Source organism: Salvia hispanica, chromosome 1 (genome assembly GCF_029641045.1).
Source record: "Salvia hispanica isolate PSC_SH4W2 chromosome 1, Shi_PSC_v1, whole genome shotgun sequence".
Classification (NCBI taxonomy): Eukaryota; Viridiplantae; Streptophyta; class Magnoliopsida; order Lamiales; family Lamiaceae; genus Salvia; species Salvia hispanica.
This window is the reverse complement of record NC_142692.1, coordinates 22,382,759-22,407,255: the sequence shown is the minus strand read 5'-3', so window position 1 is coordinate 22,407,255 and position 24,497 is coordinate 22,382,759. Positions and strand designations below refer to the sequence as shown.

General features: G+C 33.7%; 2 protein-coding genes across 2 annotated transcripts; one reads left to right on the top strand and one right to left on the bottom strand.

Annotated features, from left to right (window-relative positions):
* Window positions 1-4,091: 4,091 nt before the first annotated feature.
* Window positions 4,092-5,114, top strand: EMB1513 (copper ion transmembrane transporter). The gene has a single exon (XM_048120375.2). It carries the CDS (start codon window positions 4,133-4,135, stop codon window positions 4,949-4,951), a length of 819 nt encoding a protein of 272 aa, XP_047976332.1. The 5' UTR covers window positions 4,092-4,132; the 3' UTR covers window positions 4,952-5,114.
* A 1,353-nt stretch (window positions 5,115-6,467) lies between these two features.
* Window positions 6,468-10,283, bottom strand: RPL (POX (plant homeobox) family protein). Its single transcript, XM_048127794.2, has 4 exons — window positions 9,651-10,283; window positions 7,719-8,086; window positions 7,322-7,382; window positions 6,468-7,245 (listed from the first exon to the last, which is right to left on the bottom strand). The coding sequence occupies exons 1-4, from the start codon at window positions 10,134-10,136 to the stop codon at window positions 6,736-6,738; spliced, it is 1,425 nt and encodes a 474-aa protein (XP_047983751.1). The 5' UTR covers window positions 10,137-10,283; the 3' UTR covers window positions 6,468-6,735.
* Between the last annotated feature and the right edge of the window lie 14,214 nt (window positions 10,284-24,497).

Sequence of the window (24,497 nt, the reverse complement as noted above, 5' to 3'; positions counted from 1 at the left end):
TGACGCTTAGTACATGATAGTCAGTTGTAATTATATTCCCCGTGTTCGATATCTCGGTACTGACCTTTAGCTATATTAGATCTACCATGTATACTTGCAGGTATTTTTAGTGCTAATAAAAAGTGCATTATGGGGTTAAATTTTTTCAACTCTTCTGCATAATCCCTGAGTTTACCATATTGCTCAATCTCAGATTTCATAACTTTTTCTAAAGCATGCCTTCTTGCTCTCCAAAGCTTTGACCTACATGTCTTTGCTTTAAAGTCTACCTCTAGTTGATGGACCAATGACTTAGAAGAGAATTTGGGGTCTGCTCGTAGGTGTTCTTTGTAAGTTTCGCTCAACCATTTGTAAGTGATATATATCTGCAGAATCTCTAAAGCGCATTTGTGATTGTCCTTGAACTTCTTTATTTGAATTGTCTTCTCTTTCTTATTTGTAGATGCTCTGATCATCCATTCTTCACGGTTTAAACAATTAGAATTAACCCTATCATTTTCATCCCTCACAACCTTTACATTATACTCCCTCCGTCCCTAAAGAATATGCACTTTGGGTACGGCATGAGTTTTAATGCAAAATTGGTAAAGTAAGAGAGATGTAAAGAGAAAAAGTAATAAAAGTGTTGTTAGTGGGGAATGGTCTCACATCGTTAGAGAGAAAAATAGTTTCCAAAATTGGAAAGTGCATATTCTTATGGGACGGACTAAAAGGAAAAAGTGCATATTCTTGTGGGACGGATGAATACTTGTTAACAATGGCATATTGGCTAATAGTCTGCTTCAACACCTCCTTGTTTGTAAATAGCATCTCATGCTTGAACTTTGGGTCTTTCATATCCCACTTAGCATTGAATACATGTCATCTTGATCTTGCTTCCTCATCACTAGAATGAATACTTGTCATTGCATCAGACTCACTCCCTTCACCTTCATCTTCTACCCAGATCTCATCTTCTTTATCCATATTCTCATCAAACTCAAATTCATTAATCATCTCATCTCTGCCATCTCCATTCCTTTCATCCTCCCAAACATTAACATAAAAAGGAATGGTATCAACACCATCATTCAATTCATCAATATGAGTATCTTCTAAGTCGAAATCACTGTCTTCAAATGTTAAAATACAATCAATCTCATCAAGATTGATATCAATATCAGAATCTGAACCCAAATCTACATCTATCTTATACCTATAAATAAATAAATAAAAACATAAAAATGTAAGCATATTGATTAACATATATATGCTCCTATTCAAACTCTTATATTTTTTAAGCAAATAATAACTGTACTTAAATCTGATTATTTTAAAGAATTTCAAGATCTGTTGAACTCAATGTAACTCAAAGTAGAAGTCTCTATCATGTCGTCCATATGGAGTGCATGCAATAATAAGATTTTTTTTAGAAAGGCTATGCAATTTACTAAAGCATAATTATTGATAAGGCTCGTTTCATGCATTGGTTTTGGATGATATTACGTGCTTTTTGGGAAGACACATATTGACCTTTTCATATAATTGTATCTCTAATTTGTCCTAGTGACCTTTTCATATCAATCATTAAATTCAATGGAATGTTATTGAGTCAATTTTAGATGCGCTTATTATATTAAGGCATCTTTATATAATCAGAGTCACTGATCAATTATGCCGTTCGCTAATTTTGAAAGGTAAAATTCCAAAGTTGACATGTTATAATAAGTTGACTATAACTTTCCATTATTATAAGTACTCCATTAAACATCGTGCTATCTCATGATCATATTCTCTCTATTTTTCTCTTGAGGTAATTATCTTATTTTTATTAATTACAATAATTTTTAGTTCTAGTCTTTTGTCTTAGTTGCTCCAAAATCTGTTTCGACCGTGCATTTGTGCAGCTACCGTTAATAATATCTAAAGGTTTTTTGAAAAATAACCTCAACTTTGATTTTATAGTGACTTTCTAATCTGAATTTATAATAATTAAATATACTTATTTCATTATTGAATTAACAGCTATTTACTGTACTTAAAAAGAAGATGGAGGAAACCAAATAGTCTACTAGTATTAGAGTTTGTTATATGGAGTACTGCGGATTAAATATGATTCCATTCTTAGATGGAACTATAGGAGAGGCTAATCAAACTCTAATAAAGTTTCATCTTAAAAGTAATTAGTGATAAGAGAACTAACTTACTAGATATTTAAGTTGATCTATGGAAACTTATGTATATTCTAATACGCCTCCTCATATGTGGATCCTTCATATATGTTTTATACTACTGTTCGGAATCGATAATTTGATGTATCACCGATAACCAAATTGAAAATTGATTAATTAAAACTGATAACAAATTCAAAATAAATTGATAATCGAATAACCGATAATCAAATATTTCAATTTTAGTTGGATCTCAATTATCAGTTTTGGGCAAATAATTTGTAGGTTATAACGTATAATCAACCGGTTAAACTGAATTAATCAATAAATAACCAAACTTCAAATTAAATTTTAACTTCTTAAACTATTTTAATACGAAAAGCCGTGGACTCTCATATCAAATCTTAGCCCAAAACTTCGAGAAATACACAACATGACTAATTTGGCAAAAGTATTTTATTGTAGTACTCCATTAATATACTCTTATCTTTCTAATTATAGTCGGTTCACGATGCTAAAAAATTCTACTCCGTGTTTATAATCGGTGTGAGATGCTAAAAGATATAAATAACTTTGGACTTATGTTTTTTCAATCAATTTTCAAATGGCGATATATATAGACTGAAGCAACTAAGATTTTTCAAATGGTGATATATAAAGACTGAAGCAACTAAGATTGCATCTGACCACAACTGGTAGGTCGTCCATTAACAAAGAGCCTACCCGACCCGATGTTTAATCTTTATGTGGAAGTGATGGATGTTAGGTGTTATCAAGTACCTGCGTAGAGTATAAGTGGGAGAGTTTGGGCTGTATTTTTATACTATCTTTGCCTCTTGAAAATAGAAATTATTTTTATTTTGGTTCGTCCATTTAAAACGGAAAATTTCTAAACTTTCTATTTTAAGAAGTGGGCCCACAATCAACTAACACTACTTCCATTACTTTTTGTCCTGACTCTTACCTTATCTGTGTTTCTCTTCTTATCTCTTACTTTACTAATTATGCAATAAAACTCGTGTTGTTTGAAAAGTTTCTACTTTCAAAGACGGAGATAGCATACTCGAAGCATGTTTTTGTTGGGATCGTCGATTGCACATTAATTTGATATTGTCTGCTTTGGGTGAAGCCAAGCCCGCATGTATTTGTTTTTGGGACACTCCAAAAGGTCTCAAACTAATTAAGCAGGGATAGCACTTATATACTAACTCAACTTCCCTCACTCATCTGATGTGAGATGAGTTTGTAACTCAACAAACCTCCCCTCAAACCGAGACCACATCGGGAACACCCAGTCGATACATCAAGACATTACGGGTCCGACTCGAATTTGAGTCATCCTGGCCCCACTTGAATATGGGTCATCCAGGCCCGACCCTAAGCCACCCCGGCTCCGACATCACTTGTTGGAATCGTCGACTGCACATTAGCTTGATATCCGCTTTGGATGGAGCATTCAGTATTAGTTATTTGCTACTTTGACTTGTTAATATGTGTGGGCTATCCGTCACCCTATATATTATGGCATGGTGATCGAAGAGTTGTATTGTTACTTTATGGAATAATATTTTGATTCGTCAGAATTAATATGGTCCTTTAAATATGTCGATATCAAGGATTTATTGTATAGAAATTTAGATTGTTCAAATGCACTTGTAGTACCAGCTTATCAAATATTTAGCACTCTTGATTAAAAGAAATTAATTAAATTGAGCTAGTTAATAAGCTCGATTGATCAATGGATATAAAACACATGAAATGAATTTTAAAAAACCACAAATCATGTAATTTAAATTTGAAATGATTATTCAATATTAAACATGATAATGACACTGGTTATTCCTTAAAACTCTAATTAAATTGGGGTTTAATTTAAATATTTGGATAAATTTGCACAATAAACCCAATTTATCCCAATAAAATCAAACCCCAAAATTCACTACATAATCCGTAGGACATTTTGAGAATTTGATTAGCAAAGCATGTCAATCTTGCCGTCGTCTCTCTCAATGCCGCAACCTCTGTCATCGGCAAAATCTCTCTCCGGCACCCCCATATGGGGCCATTCACTGTGCCTCGCCAACAAACTCTCACACCTCTCCCTCAAAACGACGCCGATTAGGATGGGCGGCGGGCCCCGAACCTACCCGGGAGGCGTCTCCAAGTGGCAGTGGAAACGGATGCAGGCCAAGAAAGCCAAGCAGCTGCTCAAAGCCCGTTTGGACCGTGAACGCCAGATTTACGAGATGAGGAAGCGGGCCGAGCTCAAGGCCGCCGTCTCCGAGCTCGAACGCCCCTGGGAGGCCGTCGAAAAGCCGCCCAATCTGTTCTCCGTCAGCGCCGATGACCAATTGAAGGTCCTCGCTGATAGGTTTCAGAAGCCCGGCGGCCTTGATTTGTGGTCTGAGAGGGACGGCCCGGAATTGTTCCGCCCCGATAATGACTTCCCCTCTTCCCGATTTTTCCCCAAAGGGGTTGTTCATAGCATTCAACCCTATCGAAAATCGGGTACGTCGGAGGAATTTGGGGGTTCCGGTTTGGAAGAAGATTTGGGGGCTATTGAAGATGGTATGAATAAAGGGGGAATGGAGCCGAGATTGAGAAGGTCGGATGGCGAAAATCGGAACATGAAGGGGAAATTAAGGAAGAAGGGAAATAGGAACATGGAAAGATTGAGTTTTGGAAATAATTCTAGAGAATTTAGGAGTAGCAATGATGTAAAGAAGGGTCAGAATGTGGAATTTGATATGAGTTTGCAAAATGATGGGAGCTATGGGTTTGAAGTTGGAGAGTTGAGGTAGGTATGATTGAGTTCAGGTATCCATGATTACCATTGTCTTCTTCCATTTAGTATATGTGCATATTGATTTTGATGCTCTGCAAATACCAGTGTTGAATTGTAAGTACATATTTGAATAGTTTGGACCATTGAGTTTCTTATACGAGTGATCATATTACTTGATAGTGGGGCTATGAGTCAACTTAATCAGTTCTTGTTACTCAATTCCATGTGTGAAAGAAGGCTGGTTTTATTTCAAATGTGATAACCTTGTGCATAGTGATAATCACTGATGGTTTTGTCATCAGCATGATGAATGCAACTGGTAATGCATATCAGTGGATCTAATTTTTTGGGACAGAAAATGGATGAACAAAGAATTAAGGGGACAGGAAAAGAAAACGAAAGTTAGGGGCACATTTACTTGAATTTAGATGATCCCAGTCTTGCTTATACCTTAACTTTCAAAGTTTGTTACTTGAACTTATCTTTATCTGTGTCTGTATGTTTTTCATATGAGCACTAGTCTCAATAGTTTAGAAGCTACATGAAGCTATATGTATTTGTTAAGTGATCATCATACTGTGTTTGTTTTGTTGGCAATCACTTTTTCATTCTTTAGCTTGTTTTGATATAGTACTGTGTTTCTGTCTTCTTGCTTCATTTCATCTGAATACACTCAAAATCATGGAAATTATATTTCATATCCAAACAGATGACAAAGCTATGAAAACATATTTGTATGCCATCTGCAAACCTTGAAAAATCTATGTAGCAACAACCATGGCATGTCTTCCTTGACCCCAACCTTGCTCTCGTCTCTATTAAACAAGATTTATTTCGTGGCTTCAACCAAGTCTTGCACCTTCTCCTCCAAACCCTTAGTGCGGGCGAGGGAGCATTACTCTCTTCCATGTTGTGGCAATGCATCCTTCAGTTTCTTGGTTTGCATACAAAAATCACAATCTCAAGTCAAAATTGCATCAAAAATCACTAATAGCTGCATTTTTTATCCAATTCAATCGATTATGGTTGCATTGGCGCAGCTGAAGTCTTGTGATTCTTTGTCATATCAAATCTTGTAAATTAGAATATGCTGTTGATTTTTAAGGAATATTTTATATAACTAAGTCATCAACCAAACATTAGCAATTGAGATAAAATCCAAATCCAAATCCAAACATGAGCAATGTTAATGGACCTCAGGAGAAGGGTTTTTTAAGTCTCTCTTCCATTTAATTTGGTTTTTTTCCATCATCGGTGCGGGTCGAGTCAGGGTTGTTGAAGGATCTACGCTGATAGTAGGTGCACGCTTACACGAGTTTTGCCTCAAACCATTTCCAATCTATAAACTAAGAATTGTCTTTAATCTCCAATCTATGATCATCAATAATGAATTCAATGGTATTTAAGACGAATTCATCATTTTTTCGCAGTAAATTCATCGCATAATAAATCATACTACAAAAGGGATTTTTAATAAGTAGTACTATAAACCTGCCCTGCATATACACAATACAAATTCTAGCCCACCAAAATTGTTAAAATAAATAAACCGCATTAAACTATATAACAATTTTCATGCAGCATCCACAAAACTGCTACTTTCATGGATTATACAGTTACCGTCAAGTCATAGGCGTGGCTGGTTGAATTTTACATACAAACGAGTGAAGAAATTTTTTTTATAGAACTAATAGCAGATGAAAAATAGAGAGGAGGAGAAATGGTCGAAATTATGAAGCAGAAGCAGCAGCCTCTTTGAGCAATAACTTAAGTGATGAGAAACCATACACTCACTACTACTCATCCAACAAAATCATGCATGATTTGTCCATCGATAATGTCTCTCCCAAACTGCCGAGTTTGCGTTGCGAACCCGCTCACCACGTAGCCCTCCCCATGCGAATCCAGCCCAAAACGACGCGCTGCATTCAACGGATACACATCTCCCAATCCTACGCTGTTTTGATGGAGCCCCAGAGTTAACGAAACACCACCACCCCCGCCTCCGCCACTTAATCCCACGCCCATATGATGCTGAGGATTATGCAGCAGATTATCGTACGCCATTTTCATCTGCTGCCCACCTGGAGCCTCGGTTGGGTCCTCCCGGCTGCGTTTCAAAGGGAAATCTCCACTTCTCTGGATCGAGGTAGATGCGTTTTCTCCCTCGATAGAGCAGCTCGTGGGGAGATGCTCGCTTACCTCTTCTCTCTGTGAGCCCTTTTGGCTCTGCCGTGTCTCCAACATGTGTATCTCCTCCACCATCGGCTTCCACAGCCGCACTCTTGCGTTTATAAACCAGTTCGAAACCTGGTGGGTCGAGCAACACGAGCATGTAATAATGATCTATTCAATATCATGATCAAGCAAGATAACCGACATTTACCTGGTTCCTCGAGAGGCCCGTCTGTTTCGCCAGCATTAGCTTGTCCGTGTCAGTCGGATAGCTGCAATAGTGCTTCGTCATCAGCAAGGGTAGTGAATTAGAGATGAAACTATATACTCCCTCCGTCCCACCTTAAGCGAAGCGCTTCCTTTTTGCGCACCCGTTTTGGAAAAAATAATATACTATGTATGAAATAGAGTAGTTAAAGTAGAGAAAATAAAAAGTAAGTGAGAGAATAGTGTAGGGAGTTTTCCCTACATTATTCTCTCCCTTATTTACATTCTTTTCACTTTAACCATTTTATATCATTTTTCCAAAAAATGTACTAAAATGAAGCACCTCGCTTATGGTGGGACGGAGGGTAGTATTCAGTTTACGGTAGAGAAAATACACTTACGGATGGAGAAAGTGTTCGAACAGCCAAGCACGGAGGACAGTGACAGCGCGCTCAGGGAGGCCTCGTTGAGGGCGCCAGATGGGTTGATCGACAAATCCAGCATGAAACGGTTTCTGGCCATACGACCCACCACGGCTTGAATTCTCGACATGCTGCGTTTCATCTCTGTCCACGTTGATCTTGCCGTGAGACTTGGATGTGAAGTGCAGCTGATCAGTGATAGCATTCTTCAAAGTTGTGAAATGTTTGGACATGGCCTTCAACGCCAGATTCGCAAAAGGGGCTGCGCCGCTCAGTCCAGCAACAGATTCGAACGCGGCTACAGCAGCCTGCATCTGCTGGTAATATTGCTTGTACCTCTTGTAAACCTACATGGAGTACAAATTTAAGAGATTTTGCAAAGTTCAAATCATTAAAGCTGTAACACTTGAATTTGGACATCATGGATCAAAGAGTTTATTAGAATGGCTGCCACAATATTTATAGGATTAGAGATTATGCAAACAAGAAAGTATGAAGTATAGAAATTAAGACCAGTAGATAATTAATGGTTTGTTCATTTAATTGATGACATAAACATTAAGTTTAGAGTTGGAATTTTCATCAACATGTTAATTTTGATATATAGGGGATGCTGGGTTGGACAAGAACAAGATGCTTACCAGTTTTGATAATTGATCAATAATAGGAAATGGTTTCATCAAAGACGACAAAAATTTAAAACAGAAACAATCAATTGGGAATACATTCCAGACTTTTCTCCATCCCATCAGAGAAAAATACTCCTACATGATTTTCCACTACAGTCTCGAATTTGATACTACTTGATAGTAATTATTTGCTTGAAATATGCACAAAACTAAGATTCCACATTAATTGGATATATATCTTGGTTGAGGATAAAACTCTATTTAATATCATTGCGCATTTAGTCCAATACAACAAAGGATCAGGAGCAATGATACCAAAACAAATTCCAAATTATTTGACTGGAAATTTTTCACAAACTAAATTTTGCAACTACATTCAACATGAGTATGAATTTAGCACCAGTTCCATCATAACCTCTTACATCAGTAACAAATATCTTGACTGCAATAATATAGTAGTAACAAATTTCCTAACTAATCGAGTAATGTTGTATTTTCGATAGGCTAAACGCTGAAGTGGATTAACATAGGTTGTATGCTGAGGTAATCTTTCTTTGCTCCATTATATAGTACCCCCTCTCTTTAGAAAAAACAATACATCTATTTTCTCTTATTTTTTAAACCATACTACTACTTTATTCTCTCTACATATTAAACATCATTTTTCTTTAAATTTAGTGTTCAAAAGAATGTGTCGCTTATGGCAGAACACGGAGGGGGCATCTTTTTACATTTATTTCACTATGAAGCATGACTAGCTAGCATTGTGAAGTTAGGCACATTATATTAGACAGAATCATATTCTTCCACTTGAATACAAAAAAGAAAGATAATAGGATTAGTAATAAAATACATTAGTATTAGGCATTGGCAGCCTAAAACACTAGATTTAGACAATAAATAATGAGTTTACAATGCAAGATGCAAAGCAAACCAAATTGGATGAGGCTGAGGTTGTCAAATCACTTTTTTCTCGTACCATTCCCTATTCCTACAAATATCACATTGTTTATACAAGAATCTAGATCTCAGCCACAGAAATATCCATTCTCTTCTCCCACACACAATCAAACTTAATTATTGATTATTGTATATGCTTTTGTGGCAATATTAATTTTGAGAAACAAAACCTCTTGCTTGCTACTACTCCACCTAGCACCAATCTAGTACTACTAGCCCTTCAATTCAAAGAATCTATGTATCTATGTTTACCACAGCACAGGAATTAAACAGTATGTGGAGATGAAGAGCAAAGAAATAGTGAGAATTTGAGTAGTATTACCTCATCAAGCATGGAGAGTAGGGTGGATTTGTTCCTATTGTGGTCGGCGGCGTTGAGTGAGTCAGTGAAGGAGTCGAATGGCGGAGGGTGGTCGGAATCAATTAGGCCAAGCTTGTCGGCATACAAGCCTCTCCCGACATCGCAAAGCTCCTCGAGCAGCTGCTGCGCCGGCTTCAAGAAGCGCGAGCCCTTGAGCACGGAGGCGTAGCCGGTGAAGGGCCCCAGCGGCACCGACACCGGCGCCGGAGGATTCAATTCGAGAGGGAGGTGCGAGGAGAGGGAGAGGGAGAGGGGATGGTCGAAAACGAGGCTGATGTCTTGAATAGCGGGATCGGCGTTGGCGTAGATGTGATGGTTGTTGAAGGTGTGGTTGTTGAAGATTAGAGATGGATCGTAGAGAGGGATTAAGGTGTCTACGCATCCCACTCTCAGCTTATCTCTTCTGCTTTGCTGTGGGACATGATATGCTTCAAATCCTTCAGCCATTCCTCTCTACACACAATCTCTCTTTTCTCTTCCTTCCTATACTGTATATATATGTAATAACAAAGACAAAGAGATGCAGGTGGAGAAAGTGTTTACTATTATTAAAGGGGAGAAAAAGAGAGTAACAGTGAAAGAGATGGGGTGATGATGAAATGAGAGGCTGCCACTGCCATCATATTAATCTTTCGACTCAGTATATACGATTCTCCTCTCTTTTTTTACTTTGTTTTCCCAATAAACTCTTTAATTTTAAGAAATGCTATTAAGACAAATTAGTGGAAAAAAGTAAATGGAATATAGGTCCACTAGTTTTAAATGAAATATGAGTGAAATGAGTTAGTGGAACGTGAGACCGTATTATATTCTATGGTAAAAGTGAATTAACAATCCAATTAGCGGACAGACTAAAGTGAAAAAATAGGACTCATATTCGCGCTTTAGTACAATTCAAGAAGTAAAATGTTTCATTTTTATTTTTATGATAGAAAAAGAGTAAATAAAAATAAATAAAATGGGGAAATTAAAAATGGGAGAGGGAGACCCCCCAACCGCGATAACTTTCTTTCTATTCTATCTCGTGGAGTAGCAGACAAAATCCATACAGTTCCGACGTTCAACAGTAGAGTACTATTCATGTGTGAGAGAGAGTGTGTGGGTGTATTTGTGTTTGAGACAGTGATGCGGAGTAGTATTAATCATGTAGGCATATGCCATGCCTTTTTTTCTCTTACACTGAAACGCGGTCGTAATTATTACGTAGAGATGTTTCACTACTATATCTAATCTATGTAATTTTTGTTCCATACTTTTATAAACTCCATTTCACTTTATTTTTTATTGTCATGGAAATGTAATCTAGGATGAAAATAGATTGTCTTCTAGTATATCGATTGTAAATTGTCATTCTTGATTAGATATTTAATGTAAAAAGTGGAACACTGGTAATGGATACGCAACAAGTTTTATTCCTTTCTATTGTATGAGTATCTATACCTATAATAATGAGTTAATAATTGTAACACGAGCACTTTTTTAATACTCCTTCTAGTGTATATAATTTGATTTGGAAGTAGAGCTGTAGAGGAATAAATGGGAGGAAAAGTCTTAGAGCTTGCAGGGTGTGTTTGTATTGAAAATTAAAATTTTAATACATGTCTAGGGATTTAACTTTATGAGTAACTAATCCCATTTTATGATATAAATCCTGAAGCGGATACGGTGACCAAATGATAAATACTAGTACTACATTCATAGAAAATTGTATAGTAATATGACAATATAAGGCTTGCATGAGAAAAAATTACCAAGATTTTTAAAGTATTGAATCCTACATACATCGTCAAATGTCACATAAATTGATAACATACTATCTTAGATTCCACTAAACAGATAAAGATTCAATATGAGCATCACTTTATTCACAGGGTCATTGCCATTAAACACAACCATTAAGCACTAAAGTTTTAGGCACTATACCATTTATCTACATTTTCTATTTTCTATTTTCTATTCTTAAATTCTTTGTTATTATAAATTTTAGTTAAGTTGGTCTACAAATAACCGAAATGCCACAATAAATTATAACAACAAAATTTATATGATTGATATAAAAAAAAATTACAGTAGGAAATCCACATGAATTCGGTAGTATCACCCGACCACCTAGATACGACTACCAAGCCATTGAAGCTTATATATGATAATGATTGTACTTTGGCTTAAGTCGTTTTGTATATAAGTGATTGAGAAATTGCAAACTTATTGGGAGAATTTGAAAAAATAAAATAGAGAATTAAAATTGAAAATTGTCGTAGAGAAAAAAAGGAGCAAAGATATGATAAATGAAGCGAAAAATTGGAGTAATAATATATGCGTTTAAAAATTTATAATGTTGAATTGAATACATGTGACGCCCTAAGATAGGCCCATGAAGAGTGTGCTGAGTTTGACGTTGTTAATGCTCTAATATGACGCCCCATAAAAATCACGTAAATTTGTAAAAAAAAATAAGTTATACTAGCACTTTATGTAATGAGAGTTCCAGACAATTTTTGCGTTTATTTATGGTCAATATCATAAATTTTGAAATCACAATATAAAAATATAACTAAAATTTTATTTTTTTCACATTGTATCTCGCAGTAGTCAAAATAGAAATTCAATGATAAAATCAAATATAATATGACAATAAAACAATGTTTTGATAATATGATCAACTTTAAGTAACTATATTGACTTTTCTAAAATAACGTGGTTTTGTTGTCACATTATATTTAATTTTGTCATAACAATTTCAATTTTAAAAATTGTGACATTATGTGACAATTGTAAATCCTAGTATTACAATTCTATGTTCTACTTCTTGAAATAATGAAATTGAGTAAAAAAGTTAAGTACTAGTACTATGAATTTATGAGTATGGAAGTGGAGTAATTAAATACTAGCTTAATTGTAAAATGATTGATTTAGATTAGCGTAAGAATATAGAAGGTGGAAGCGCACGTGACGACAGAGTTAAAAAAATAAGGCTGAGTTTGGGCACCACCACACTCTATCCGCCAAACAGTTGCTTTTTTAGTGTATCACTTCTTACGATGTTTTATTAAAGAATGATATGATTGATTGAAATAAAAGCTTCTCAACCATCTGATTTTGTTGCCCCTCTAATTTAATCACTTATTTTATTCACTATCACTCATTATCTCTAATCCAATTATTGGTCTACTCAGCTGTGCCTGTATGTAGTTAATTGCGTAACACATCTAAACCACAAATGCATAAATCATTTTTAACATTGAATGGCGTCGGTAGTGTAAGTTTTATATGGCGAATTTAGTTGTGAAAATAATGTAATTTAGATTTTCTTTTAGAACTTTCTCCGTCCCCATAATAGATGGTATCAACTTGAGTGATGACATGAAATTCTAAGAGAGAATTTAGATTTTCTTTTAGAATTTAAATTTTATGTAATTTTCTCCATTCAAATATTCTTTTCCATACTACGGAGTATCAAATTAATGATAATTTTATAATAATTCTACAAAATTTTAATTGCATAAATTTCGACAAAAAAATGCACAAAAATATGATTTGCATATATTTATATCAACTTACAAAATAATGTTCTTCACTGCATTGCTAATATGTTCTAAATCAATGTACATAATGTCGAAAAGTTATAATTTATGTACGTTTTCGAATTCTCAACCAGTTGTATTTTAATGAAGTATGTTGCATGGTTTGTTGTACTACCTCCGTCTTAGCCTAAGCGAAACGTTTCATTTTTGGACCTGTATTTGGAAAAATGATGATAAGTAGTTAAAGTGTAGATAAAATTAAGTAATAGAGAAAATAATGTAGAAGAGAATCTCATATACATCAATTTATTTACAACTTATACCACTATGACACACCATTAAAACTAATTAAACACTGATAATAATGTGAGTCTCACTATCCACTAACACTACTATAATTACTTTTCTCCTCTTCTTTTTTACTTTACCAATTATGCATTAATTCTCGTATCATTTCAACATAATTTTATGGGACGGGAGAGTAGTAAAAGTTGTGTTTAGTGAATTAAATGAAGATAAAATAAAGTAGGAGAAATAATAAATAATAAAAAAAGAAATAATAAAAGAAAAGAAAAAATAAAATAAGTACATATAGGAAAATAATTCAAATAACTTGAACAAGGGAGTAAAACTTAATATGGGAGGGTCATTATGCAACCGTGATATTGATACCTTAATTAATATTAGTACGTTTTGTTGCCCCATCACATATAACTACATATCAAAAGAGTTTGGACAGAGAAAAATGTACAATGCACTTGTTATGGTAATGATGGGACTTCTTCATATTTCAATTTATTAGACTTGCAATTCATAATTTGATAGAGTAGTACATAGATTACTCACAATTCTATATCAACAACTACTTCTGCCCCGGAATAGAAAATTGCATGATTGCACATCCGGTAGCATGTTCAAAACAAACAATAGTATTTCTTTTGGGGCTACACAGTATTTTAAAAAATAGCCATAAATGATTTATTTTGTATGACGCGTTAATTTTTTCAGTCTAATGCAAGACTTGGTTGTACTAGATTGAATTTCATATGCTAAAGTTTATACTGATACTATAAACATGTAATCCAAATAATAATAGTACTAGTAAATTAATGTTTTAAAAAAAAGTAATGATAAACAACCAAATTTTGTACAACTAAAATAAGGTTATACTATGCATCTTGACATTAGAAACTCAAATCATAACTTAATTATTAGTTTCTTCTTTTGCAAAGACAAGTTACTGTTGTAACATTTATCTGTTTTCGAGATAAGCTTGCAATTAAGGAATTACTAATTGGCAATGCACGTGATCAGCCGGAGACTAACGCAATTGTAATATCACATCACTTATTTATTAACATGGACCTACATTATGTAAATGCAATTAAATATCCTAGTTGGAGTAGCTCACTAATTCATTCAAATTGATACCGTGTTTATTTTTCTGGTATGGTATACTAGTACACTTTGTATAGGATAAACTGTTTTAATTAAAATTCGAATAATAGTCATTAATTCCACTAAATCACTAAGTCATCGTTTCAGTTTATACTCTTTAGTCGCTGCGATGTGACATCCTAACCACATTAGCCGCCATTTTATTTTTATTTTAGTGGTATTTCAAATGTGACATGATCTTACCCTTACCTTGTGTATTAATTACAGTATTTTCTATGATTGGTCATGCATTTCTTAATAAAATTATCATTAGCTCATTAAATATGAGTAGTTTTTAATTTTAATGTCCAAAAGAAACATTTCAGTTATCGTTGAAACAAAAGGCAATTTTAACAAAAATACAGAATCCAACATACAAATAAATATGCAAAACTTTAATAATATCTGAGGCAATTTAGATTCATAACATCATTTTTAAGTAATGTAAGATAAGAATAGAAAATATGGCCCTACGAACTAGAAATTCTTAAATTGTGTTAAATTAAAGCAAAAGGGTATACATATAGACGAATTTGGTAAATATTTAATTATTTACTGAATAGATAATTAATTAATTATCTAAAATGTTAGAGTACTGTTTCCTCCATCCCATAAAAGATGTCACATGTCCATTTTTGGAAAATGTTATCTCTCACATTATGACATTAATATAAATATGATATTTTTTCTCTACATTTACACAAAAAAAGACCTCATAAAATCATGGGATATTTCACGAGTGTGATATTTTTTGTGGGATGGAAGGATTAGAATATTTAAAAATTGACACCCAATGAAAAGGCGACACATGCCCTATGACTCGGTCATGTGATCAAATTCCTAGGTCATAAATTATCATGACATAGCAAATTTAATTCAAATTATTTTTGTGTCACATGATGACTTTTATGATTTGTAAAATTCAAAACCCCCCGAATTTGGCGTCGATTGGTCACCATGCCATTCTGTCCACTTCAGGCACTTCTGCCCATCTCTTTCCTCTCTCAAGTAATCATCGCTGTTCAATTTTATTTGGCTATTTGTTGGTTTTTAGTTTCATTTTCTTATACAATTTCACGACAATAAAAACCTAGGAATGTCCGAAGATTATTTTAAGCTTTAATTTTGTCTTCAATGAATAATTTAATGATTTTAGTAATAAGCGCAATAAAGTTTACTCTCATCGAACACAAATAGGAGCAAGATTTATGTAATCATAATTACAAAATTTTACTTGCAATGCAAACATCTGGAATTTTAAAGAATTGCATAGGAAGATTGTCATAGTATACTGCTTCCCGTCTCACAAAAATAATTGATTTTGTCATTTTTGTTTAAAGTTGGACTAATTCTAAATAAGATAACTTTTATATGACTAAACACTGTTAATAACATGGGTCCCACTACTATTTTCACTATATTTTTTTCTCTATTTTGTTTTACCAATTACTCCCTCCATCCGCCATTAGGAGTCCCATTCATGGGCGTCACAGGTTTTAAGAAATGTTAAGAAAAGTGGGTGGAAAAAAGTTAGTGGAATAGGGGTCTCACTTGTATATATTAGTTTTAAATGAAATGTGAGTGAAATCAGTTTGTGGAAGGTGGGACCCTATTACCATTTATGGTAAAAGTGAACCGAGACTCTTATTCGCGGACGGACTAAAATGGAAAAACGAGACTCCTATTCGCGGACGGAGGGAGTATACATTAAAACTCGTGGTGTTTCAAGTTATGCTATTTTTATAGACACTTTATATGAGCAACATTCTCGTCTGAAGCACTTTTAGCGTTATTTGTATTGTTATATATATTTAGTTAAAAATGTTATTGATTTTTTTAACTTTACAAAATTCATAAATCAAAACTCGACTTGTTCGTTTTTGTTATTTATGCATTTATTTGAAGTTATAGAGAGATTAAACAAATCTAGCTTTTATTTATATAAATTTAATAAAATTAAAAGGTCAATAATATTTTTTAAGTATTATACTCAAACTAAATACTCTCTCCGTCTACGAAAAATAGATAAGTTTTGCCATTTTGATCCGTCTACATAAAATTGACTAAGTTCAAAAATGAAAGTTTTCAACCAATACTAACCCTACACATCATTCTAAATGTGGACCTCACGAATCACGATCCATTAACACTCATTTCACTATCTTTTCCCACTCTTTCTTACTTTACCAATTATACATTAAACCCCGTATCATTCACAATCTTGTTTATTTTTCGTGAACAAGGGGAGTATAAAAAACAAAACAAATAATTTTAAATGTGTATCAAAAGAGGATGATATTTATATTAGGTACTCATATAAAGTATTGTAATATGTCATTTTTTCATTATGTGAGTCCTCCACTGCTTTTTCCTCCACTCTCTCTTACTTTAACAACTATACATTAAAACACTTGTCATTCACAATTTTGTTTTCATGAACGGAGAGTATATAAAACAAAACAAATAATTTTAAACCTATATCAAAAGAGGATGATATTTATATAAGGTAAGCATATAAAGTATTGTAATATGTCATTTTTCCATTATGCGAGTCCTATTATAATATATAGAAGCAACATTTATTTTTCCTTCATATTTCTTCAATTTTGATATATCAGAGTTACTAATTAGGCTTTATTATGTAATTAAGATTTATATATACTTACTTCGTCAGTCATTATCTCAATTTGTCATTTTTGTCCATCAATGAATAATCGTCTCATGTTTGTTTTTTGTTTTTTTTGTAATAATGTAGAAGAGAGTCTCGTCTACATTATTATTTCTCTTGACTGTTTATTATCATTTTTTTAAAACATGTGCGAAAATGAAACATTTCGCTTAGGTTAGGGCAGAGGGAGTATCATTTTATGTGTTAAGTGATGCACTATTTTTTAGCACCACAACTACTTGCAAGTATACAAGGTAGGTGCAGTATAGCTAAGGGTAAGCTCAGGGATATAGAACATAGGGAATGCTCTCACTGACCGGTTATCTAAGACTAGGCTTCTTCTACTATTTGGAGACACGATTTGGATTGGTTTGAATGCTGAAAAAATAGTAAATAAAATAATTAAAAGAAAGCAAATAAGCAATTGTGAATAAAAACACTTAGAGATAAAATAGATGAGACAAGGGAATTTCAGGAATGTGCTTTCACAGTTTTGATTTATACAAGTTCCAACTACAACACCCTAGCATAGTTCAAAGCTTTACTAGAACGAGTCACATAAATATTGTCCATACGGCACAAAGTAGGTTTCGCACTAAAGATGACAATATTAGATTAGGAACTCCCAAAAGCACATAAGACTCCAATTGTTCTCACTCACAATTAAAAGCACTGTTTTAAGGGGAATTCATTATAGTGTTAACTAAGTTCTTCTAGCATGCAAATCTCTCTCGATTACTTTGCAAGCCATTAGATCATCACGAAAATGTGCCACGCAAACATGAAGCATTATCCCCTACTTAGAAATAAAGCAAGCGATGAAAAAACGAATATTAAATAAATAGGAACTGTATAAACCAAAGTCATTATTAACAAATCTCTAGTATTCTACAGATTTAGCTACTCATAGACAAATAATCTAAACCCAAAGGTTGAATCTCATAGCCTTGATTTTCTCTTGATTCCAAGCTTCAAACTCCTTGAATCCGTATAGAAAACATAGATAACATAAGAACTAAGACAATAAAATCAAAGGTTGAATCTCCTAGCCTTGATCTTCTCTTGATTCCAAACTCCAAACTCCTTGAATTGTGGAAACAATTAATGATGAACGATGGAAGGAACTATCAAATAGTATATTATGCAGCAAAAGGTTCCTTTGATGAAGCTTGAGGGTGTATTTATAGCCTTGGGGTCGTGCATGATGATATGGTAAATCTTCTATCTCATCTAGGAAAGTCTTGGAGAGAAATTAGGTAAACTTATGCACCGTGTTTTCCAAGCGGTCGCTGCGGAGCCTTCTAGAACTCTCTTGACTCCAGTGAGCGGTTGTTGTGCACAATCTAGCGGTCACGGGAAGTGTTCTTCTGTTAAGCAAAAATTCCTGAGACAGGCCGCTGTAAGATCAGCGGGCGATGGGCGCCAGCGGTTGCTGGCTGGCTTGAATGCTCCAGACTTTAAAATTCGACTTTAGCTCTCTTTTTAGGGCTCTATTTTGCATATTTCACACAAAACATGTCAAAATACCAAAATAGATAAATGTATATAATGGACATGAATTGCAAATTTGTGGACCAAATAATGGACTTAAATTGTGTAAAATCTGAGCGTATAATTAAGTGGAAGGAGAAAATATATTTTCTACGGAGTATAATAATCTAAGAGAAATTAAAAAAAATGAAATCTGAAATATTTTGTGAAAAAATAAAAAAAGAAAGTGTACATCTAAATTAGGTTGAATAGAGTACTTTTATTCTAACATAAGTGATGCATTCATTTTAGGCACATTATTTAATAAATGATACTTATTTAAAGAGTCAAGTGGCGAGATAGTAAAATATGAAAGAGAATAAAATAGAGAACTGAAAATAGAATAATATAAAAGAAAATAATACACTCCCTCTATCCCCCATTAATTGTCCACATTTGTCATTTTAGTCCGTTCTCTATTAATTGTCAACTTTCACTTTTTTACCATAAATGGTAAGTAGGCCTTACATTCCACTAATTCATTCCACTCACATTTTATTATAACATTAATGTATAAATTGGGATACATACTCCACTAACTTTTTCAACCCACTTTTCATTACCTTTCTTAAAATCATTGTCAGAATCAAAGTGATAATTATTGGGGGACGGAGGGATGTTATTTTTTGTTAAACATAAGAATAACTCATTTTAAATGGAATATTCCAATAAAACATTACGAATACATAGTTAGGATTAAGTCATCAAGGTGAATATGTTTATTTATAAAGAAGTTTAGGGCATTTACAAACTTGGTCCACGGAGAGCCATCACTAAAATATTCATAGTCCTCGCATCATTTTTAATCAATTTTTATTTTATCTCTTAATCAAGAACCAATTCTTTGATGTTGCGTCACTTGTTCTGACCGCATCATATAGGAAGGGTCGGCCGTTCCAGCAGCGAACACCATTCTCATTAAAAGAGATGTGGAAGTTTGGGGGGTCGCTTGGTTTCGACCGTCTCATCCTCTGCCTTTAGACATAACTCAATTAAGAATGCAAATAAAAATTTTTAAAAAGAAAAATGATTAACAGATAGTAATTTTTATAAGAAAAAATAAATAATGAATGAGATATTTATAGATGATTTACATATGAATTAGACGTTAAAAAATAAATTTTTTTTTGAATAAATAAGTGAAAAAAGTAATAAAACGGTATTTTGGGGAAAAATGTGGAATTTTTTGAGATTTTTTCAAATTCTCCAATTTCATTTAAAGAAAATAATAAAAAATAATGGTAGAAAACGACGTTCATTTACGAGGGGCGAGTGGGCGTCACCGCCTACTCCAGGGTGCGCCACGTGTCGGGGACGAAGCCAAGGTCTCCATGGCGAGCCACTCCCTAAAGCGAAACTACCGCCAGGAGAAGATATCTCGCCGCAACGACCACCGTTGCACATGCTCTTATAAATGAAATTAGTATTCCATCCGTCTCATAAAAATATGTCTATTTGAAATGACACAAGAATTAATGCACAATTGGTAAAATAAGATAGAAAAGGAAAATGGTAGCTAAAGTAGTGTTAATAGATAATAAGACTTGATTATTATTAGGTGGTGTTCGGTTTTCTAGATAAAATAGTACCAAGATATAATCTAGGATTGAGTTGTGAGATTATTTTAGTCATATAGAGTTAAATATGACTAATTTTTCATGATTATTCATCTAGAATTAAATTATAGGATTGAATTTCATAAATCCAACACACTATATATTTAATTACGAGATATAATTTTTACAAACCGAATATCTCTTAGATTTTAATATTGTAATGATAGCTCGTAATAATATTAGTCGTAAATAAACTAATGTATAATGAGTCAGTAGACAATTTTTTGCAAATAAAAAAGCACATTTTTTATTTTATTAGGATGAAAATGCACATTTTTATTTTATTAGTTGTAAAAGTTTTCTTGTTTATACGTGGGTCCGATTGTTATGGTGAATGAAACGAGGGCCGAAGGATTTGTCTTGGATTTACCATCAAAGTTGGGACCCAGAAACTGTCAGTAAAGGTAGGCCTCAACACCTACACCTTCATAGCTACTGACCTACTTCTTGTAGGATTAGGCCCCTATCACTTTACAGACCAGCACATACGTATACAACATTCAAAAGGGGTATATATAAATTTATTTTCTTCCAAAATCAGCTAAGCGACTCATTTTGGGCGCAGCCCGCGAGCGGCGGGTTTCTAACCGTCCACCGGTTCTTGCCGCTGCTAATTTCAATTTTTTTTATTTTATATTGTGCACAATTTTTATTTATAAATACTCTCTTCGTTCCCTTTTAGTAATTCTGATTTATCATTTCTAGGTGTCCTGTGACAAGAATCTTGTGATTTGTGATCCATTAATTTACCTAAGATTGTGCCACAAGTAATGATCTATCAACTAACATAAAATCACACAAAGATATGTTGATCTACCCAAAAAAATTAGATCCAAACATGAAATGGATGTGAGATTGGAAATGAGAAAATGTGTATATAGTAGTAGGTGTTAAAAACTCCTACAAAGACGGAGACAACCCTATGCAACTTTCATTAATCCTAATCACCATTTCATTGATGCATACATCTACTTGATTCAATCAAAGAAAGAAAACAAGCAACCTACAAAGTAAGAATTGGACCCTTCCAAAGGGGAAAACTCACAAGGAGATATCTTAATTCATCAAAGTCTCATTTTCAATGTTTCACAAATGTGTATATAGTAGGTGTTAAAAATCCATGAAAAAGCATTTAAAATAGAGAAAATCGCCAACATAGTGCAAAACGCTTGACTGGGCATTTCCCACACCTTATTTTGCCCGCCCGAGAGAACTTTCTGCCTCAACTCGCCAGAACTAGACCAAATGCCCGACTGAAAAATTTTCAAGGCTCAATTCGCCCCGCCGCGCGTTCTCTCTGGATTCACCCGCTCTTAAATGCGCGACTTTCGTAAATGGGCCATAACTCCCTCCATCGAACTCCGATTGAGGCGTGTAAGATACTCACGCAAAACTCTTTTGAAGAGGAAGAAAACGGTGGCATTTTCAAAGCATTTGGACGTCATTTCGATAAGCAGAATGCTGACTGAAGCCAGATGTATGTGAAAACTTTGATGTACGACTTTCATGATCGTATCATCCTCCCCTTCTTGGAAAGAATTTATCCTCAAATCCGGGCCTTCGCTATTCCTCTAGCTTTATTGGATTCTTGGCATATCTTCTCTCAAATCTTTGGACCCCAATCAATCTATGGCTCAAGCCGAAGTGAAGACTCTTGACGTCTAGCATTCGTGGTCATATCATCTCGCTTTAGGAGTTTTGGTTGGAATATTCCGTTAATGGTAATCGGTCTCATATTCTACTAACCTTTTTTCACTAACATTTTATTAAAAACTACTAGTCCATCCGTCTCACAATAGGAGTCACTCTTATTGTGAGCACAAGTTTTAAGTAATGTAAAGAATAGTGGGCCGTAAAAGTTAGTGGAATATGAGACTCATTTTTCTATATTGGTTTTATAATAAAATATTAGTGAAGTGAGTTAGTGGAATATGAGACCTACTTACTATTTATAGTAAAAATGAAGTGTGATTCTTATTGTGAGACGGACTAAAATGAAAAAGTACGACTCTTATTGTGGGACAAAGAAGTAGGACTCACATTCCATTATTGTTTTTCATCAGCTTTCTTTTACATTTCTTAAAATGTGTGCCGAACTCAAATGAGACTTCTAAAATGGAACGGAGAGAGTATCTCACTTCGTACCAGTATAGTGTTTAGTCTATTATTTTGCTATTTTAATTTATTTGCTAATTCAGAAACTTTGCAAAAAAATGAAAAATATTATAGGTGTTATTGTTGAAATTTTAAATACTGACGTGACGTGAGAAAAATGAATTATGACTGATTTTGGGGGTGTCGTTATTGTGGAGCTTGATAAGTTAAATTTTCTAAATACTCCTTCCATTCTAACTAAAGTGATGCATTTCTAGATATTCTCTTATAAATTGTCCCAACTAAGTTAAGTATTTCTTTCGTGTACAAAAACAAATAATTAAATGAATATAAATAAAATAGGAGATAATATAAGAGAGAGTAAAGTAATAGAAGAAATAAATTAAGAATCACTATATGCTTGGTTTCTTTACCAAAATATAAAATGACTCGAGTTGATTGGTACATCCCGAACAGATATACGATTCAACTTAATTGGAAGGAGGGTGTGTAATTTACCTCTATCCATAAAAATTAATTTTAATCATGAGTGACATAAATTTTAATTTAAAATTGATAAAGTAAAAGATACAAGGAAGTAATATATATTACGATTCCAACCGATTTTAATATATCAATGACTGATATGAATTTATTGGCGAATCAAGAAGTTTTAAATCGGGGATGCGAATTGCATGTACTACAGAAATAGAAATACGTAAGTATATAAAATAACAAAAAGTACTAAAGTTTAAAAGTACTAGTATTCACCATAATTATATTTTCGTTTATATAATTTCTAGTTACATGAATCGATACCTACATATATAATAATTTACCGAAAAATACCTACCAACTAGTAATTAATTATAATTTCAGTTATAATTTTTGTTTTACGTGAGTCGATGCCTACATACATCATCATTTACCGAAAAATATATAGCAACTAAGCCTAGACGTTTAGAATTTAAACACATGTATATTTAAACATCATAAAATATTCATATCGTCTACCTATTATACATTTATAAAAATTAAAAGAAAATTATTATTTCAAGTTTCTAATATTATTCAATATCGAAAAATATCCTACAACTATTAATATTAGCTTGGGCCACATCATTAAAACGATAGCATTTTATGGGTTAGTGAAGGATATAGATTAGGTCGAATAGGTCAACAAACCCTGATATGATTCTCATTCTTGCACTTTGATTATTGACAAAGATCTTAAGAAGAATGCGGCAAGACTTGAATGGATGGATTGGAGGGGCGAATAACGACACAATAATTCAACGTCAACTGTTGACATTATTTGTCATCTATCGACATCAAATCTTGAAATCTAACAGTCATAATCATAGTTTTGAATTTATAGGAAAGATGCATTTTGCATATTATTAATACCTTATATATATGATGTGTTTCTTAGTGAAAACTTTTTTTAGAATGAAAACTTTAAGAACCGAGAATCATATCCACTTCTATATATAGCAGTACCAGTATTATTTGATAGTACTCCATTCAAGAGTGGTGGCTAAAACCAGAAAGGGCAAAACTATCTTTTAAGGTGTAATCCATTATTGAGCTGATCATTAGTAGCGGTGAGTATTGTTTATTCCCATTAATAGGCGAACCTATTGGGGCTAAGCTAATCGGCTTCTGCTAATTTCCACACCAAGTAATAAAACAACTACTACTACTACTATTTCCCATCGACCAATCATTGGAAACTGTATATTTTAAATCAAACTTTTCGAATTTTGTGATAATGGTTTTTAAAAGAAACTTGCCCCTCTCATTATTACTAGTAACTTTAATGTTGTTTACCTATGTCTACCCTATTCTTTCAGAATCAATGCAAATGCCCTTTCAAAATACTATCGCGCATCATAACTCAATTTATTAAAACTTTATGATATCTAGCACTGTGGTATCT

What these genes read in the sequence shown, in the direction of transcription:
- EMB1513 (XM_048120375.2), top strand. Translation starts at nt 4,133, where the DNA reads ATGTCAATCTTGCCGTCGTCTCTCTCAATGCCGCAACCTCTGTCATCG.
- RPL (XM_048127794.2), bottom strand. Translation starts at nt 10,136, where the DNA reads ATGGCTGAAGGATTTGAAGCATATCATGTCCCACAGCAAAGCAGAAGA. An exon ending in TTCGAACACTTTCTCCATCC is followed by an intron (nt 7,383 to 7,718) that starts GTAAGTGTATTT and finishes GCACTATTGCAG; the next exon opens with CTATCCGACTGACACGGACA. An exon ending in CGGGCCTCTCGAGGAACCAG is followed by an intron (nt 7,246 to 7,321) that starts GTAAATGTCGGT and finishes TCGACCCACCAG; the next exon opens with GTTTCGAACTGGTTTATAAA.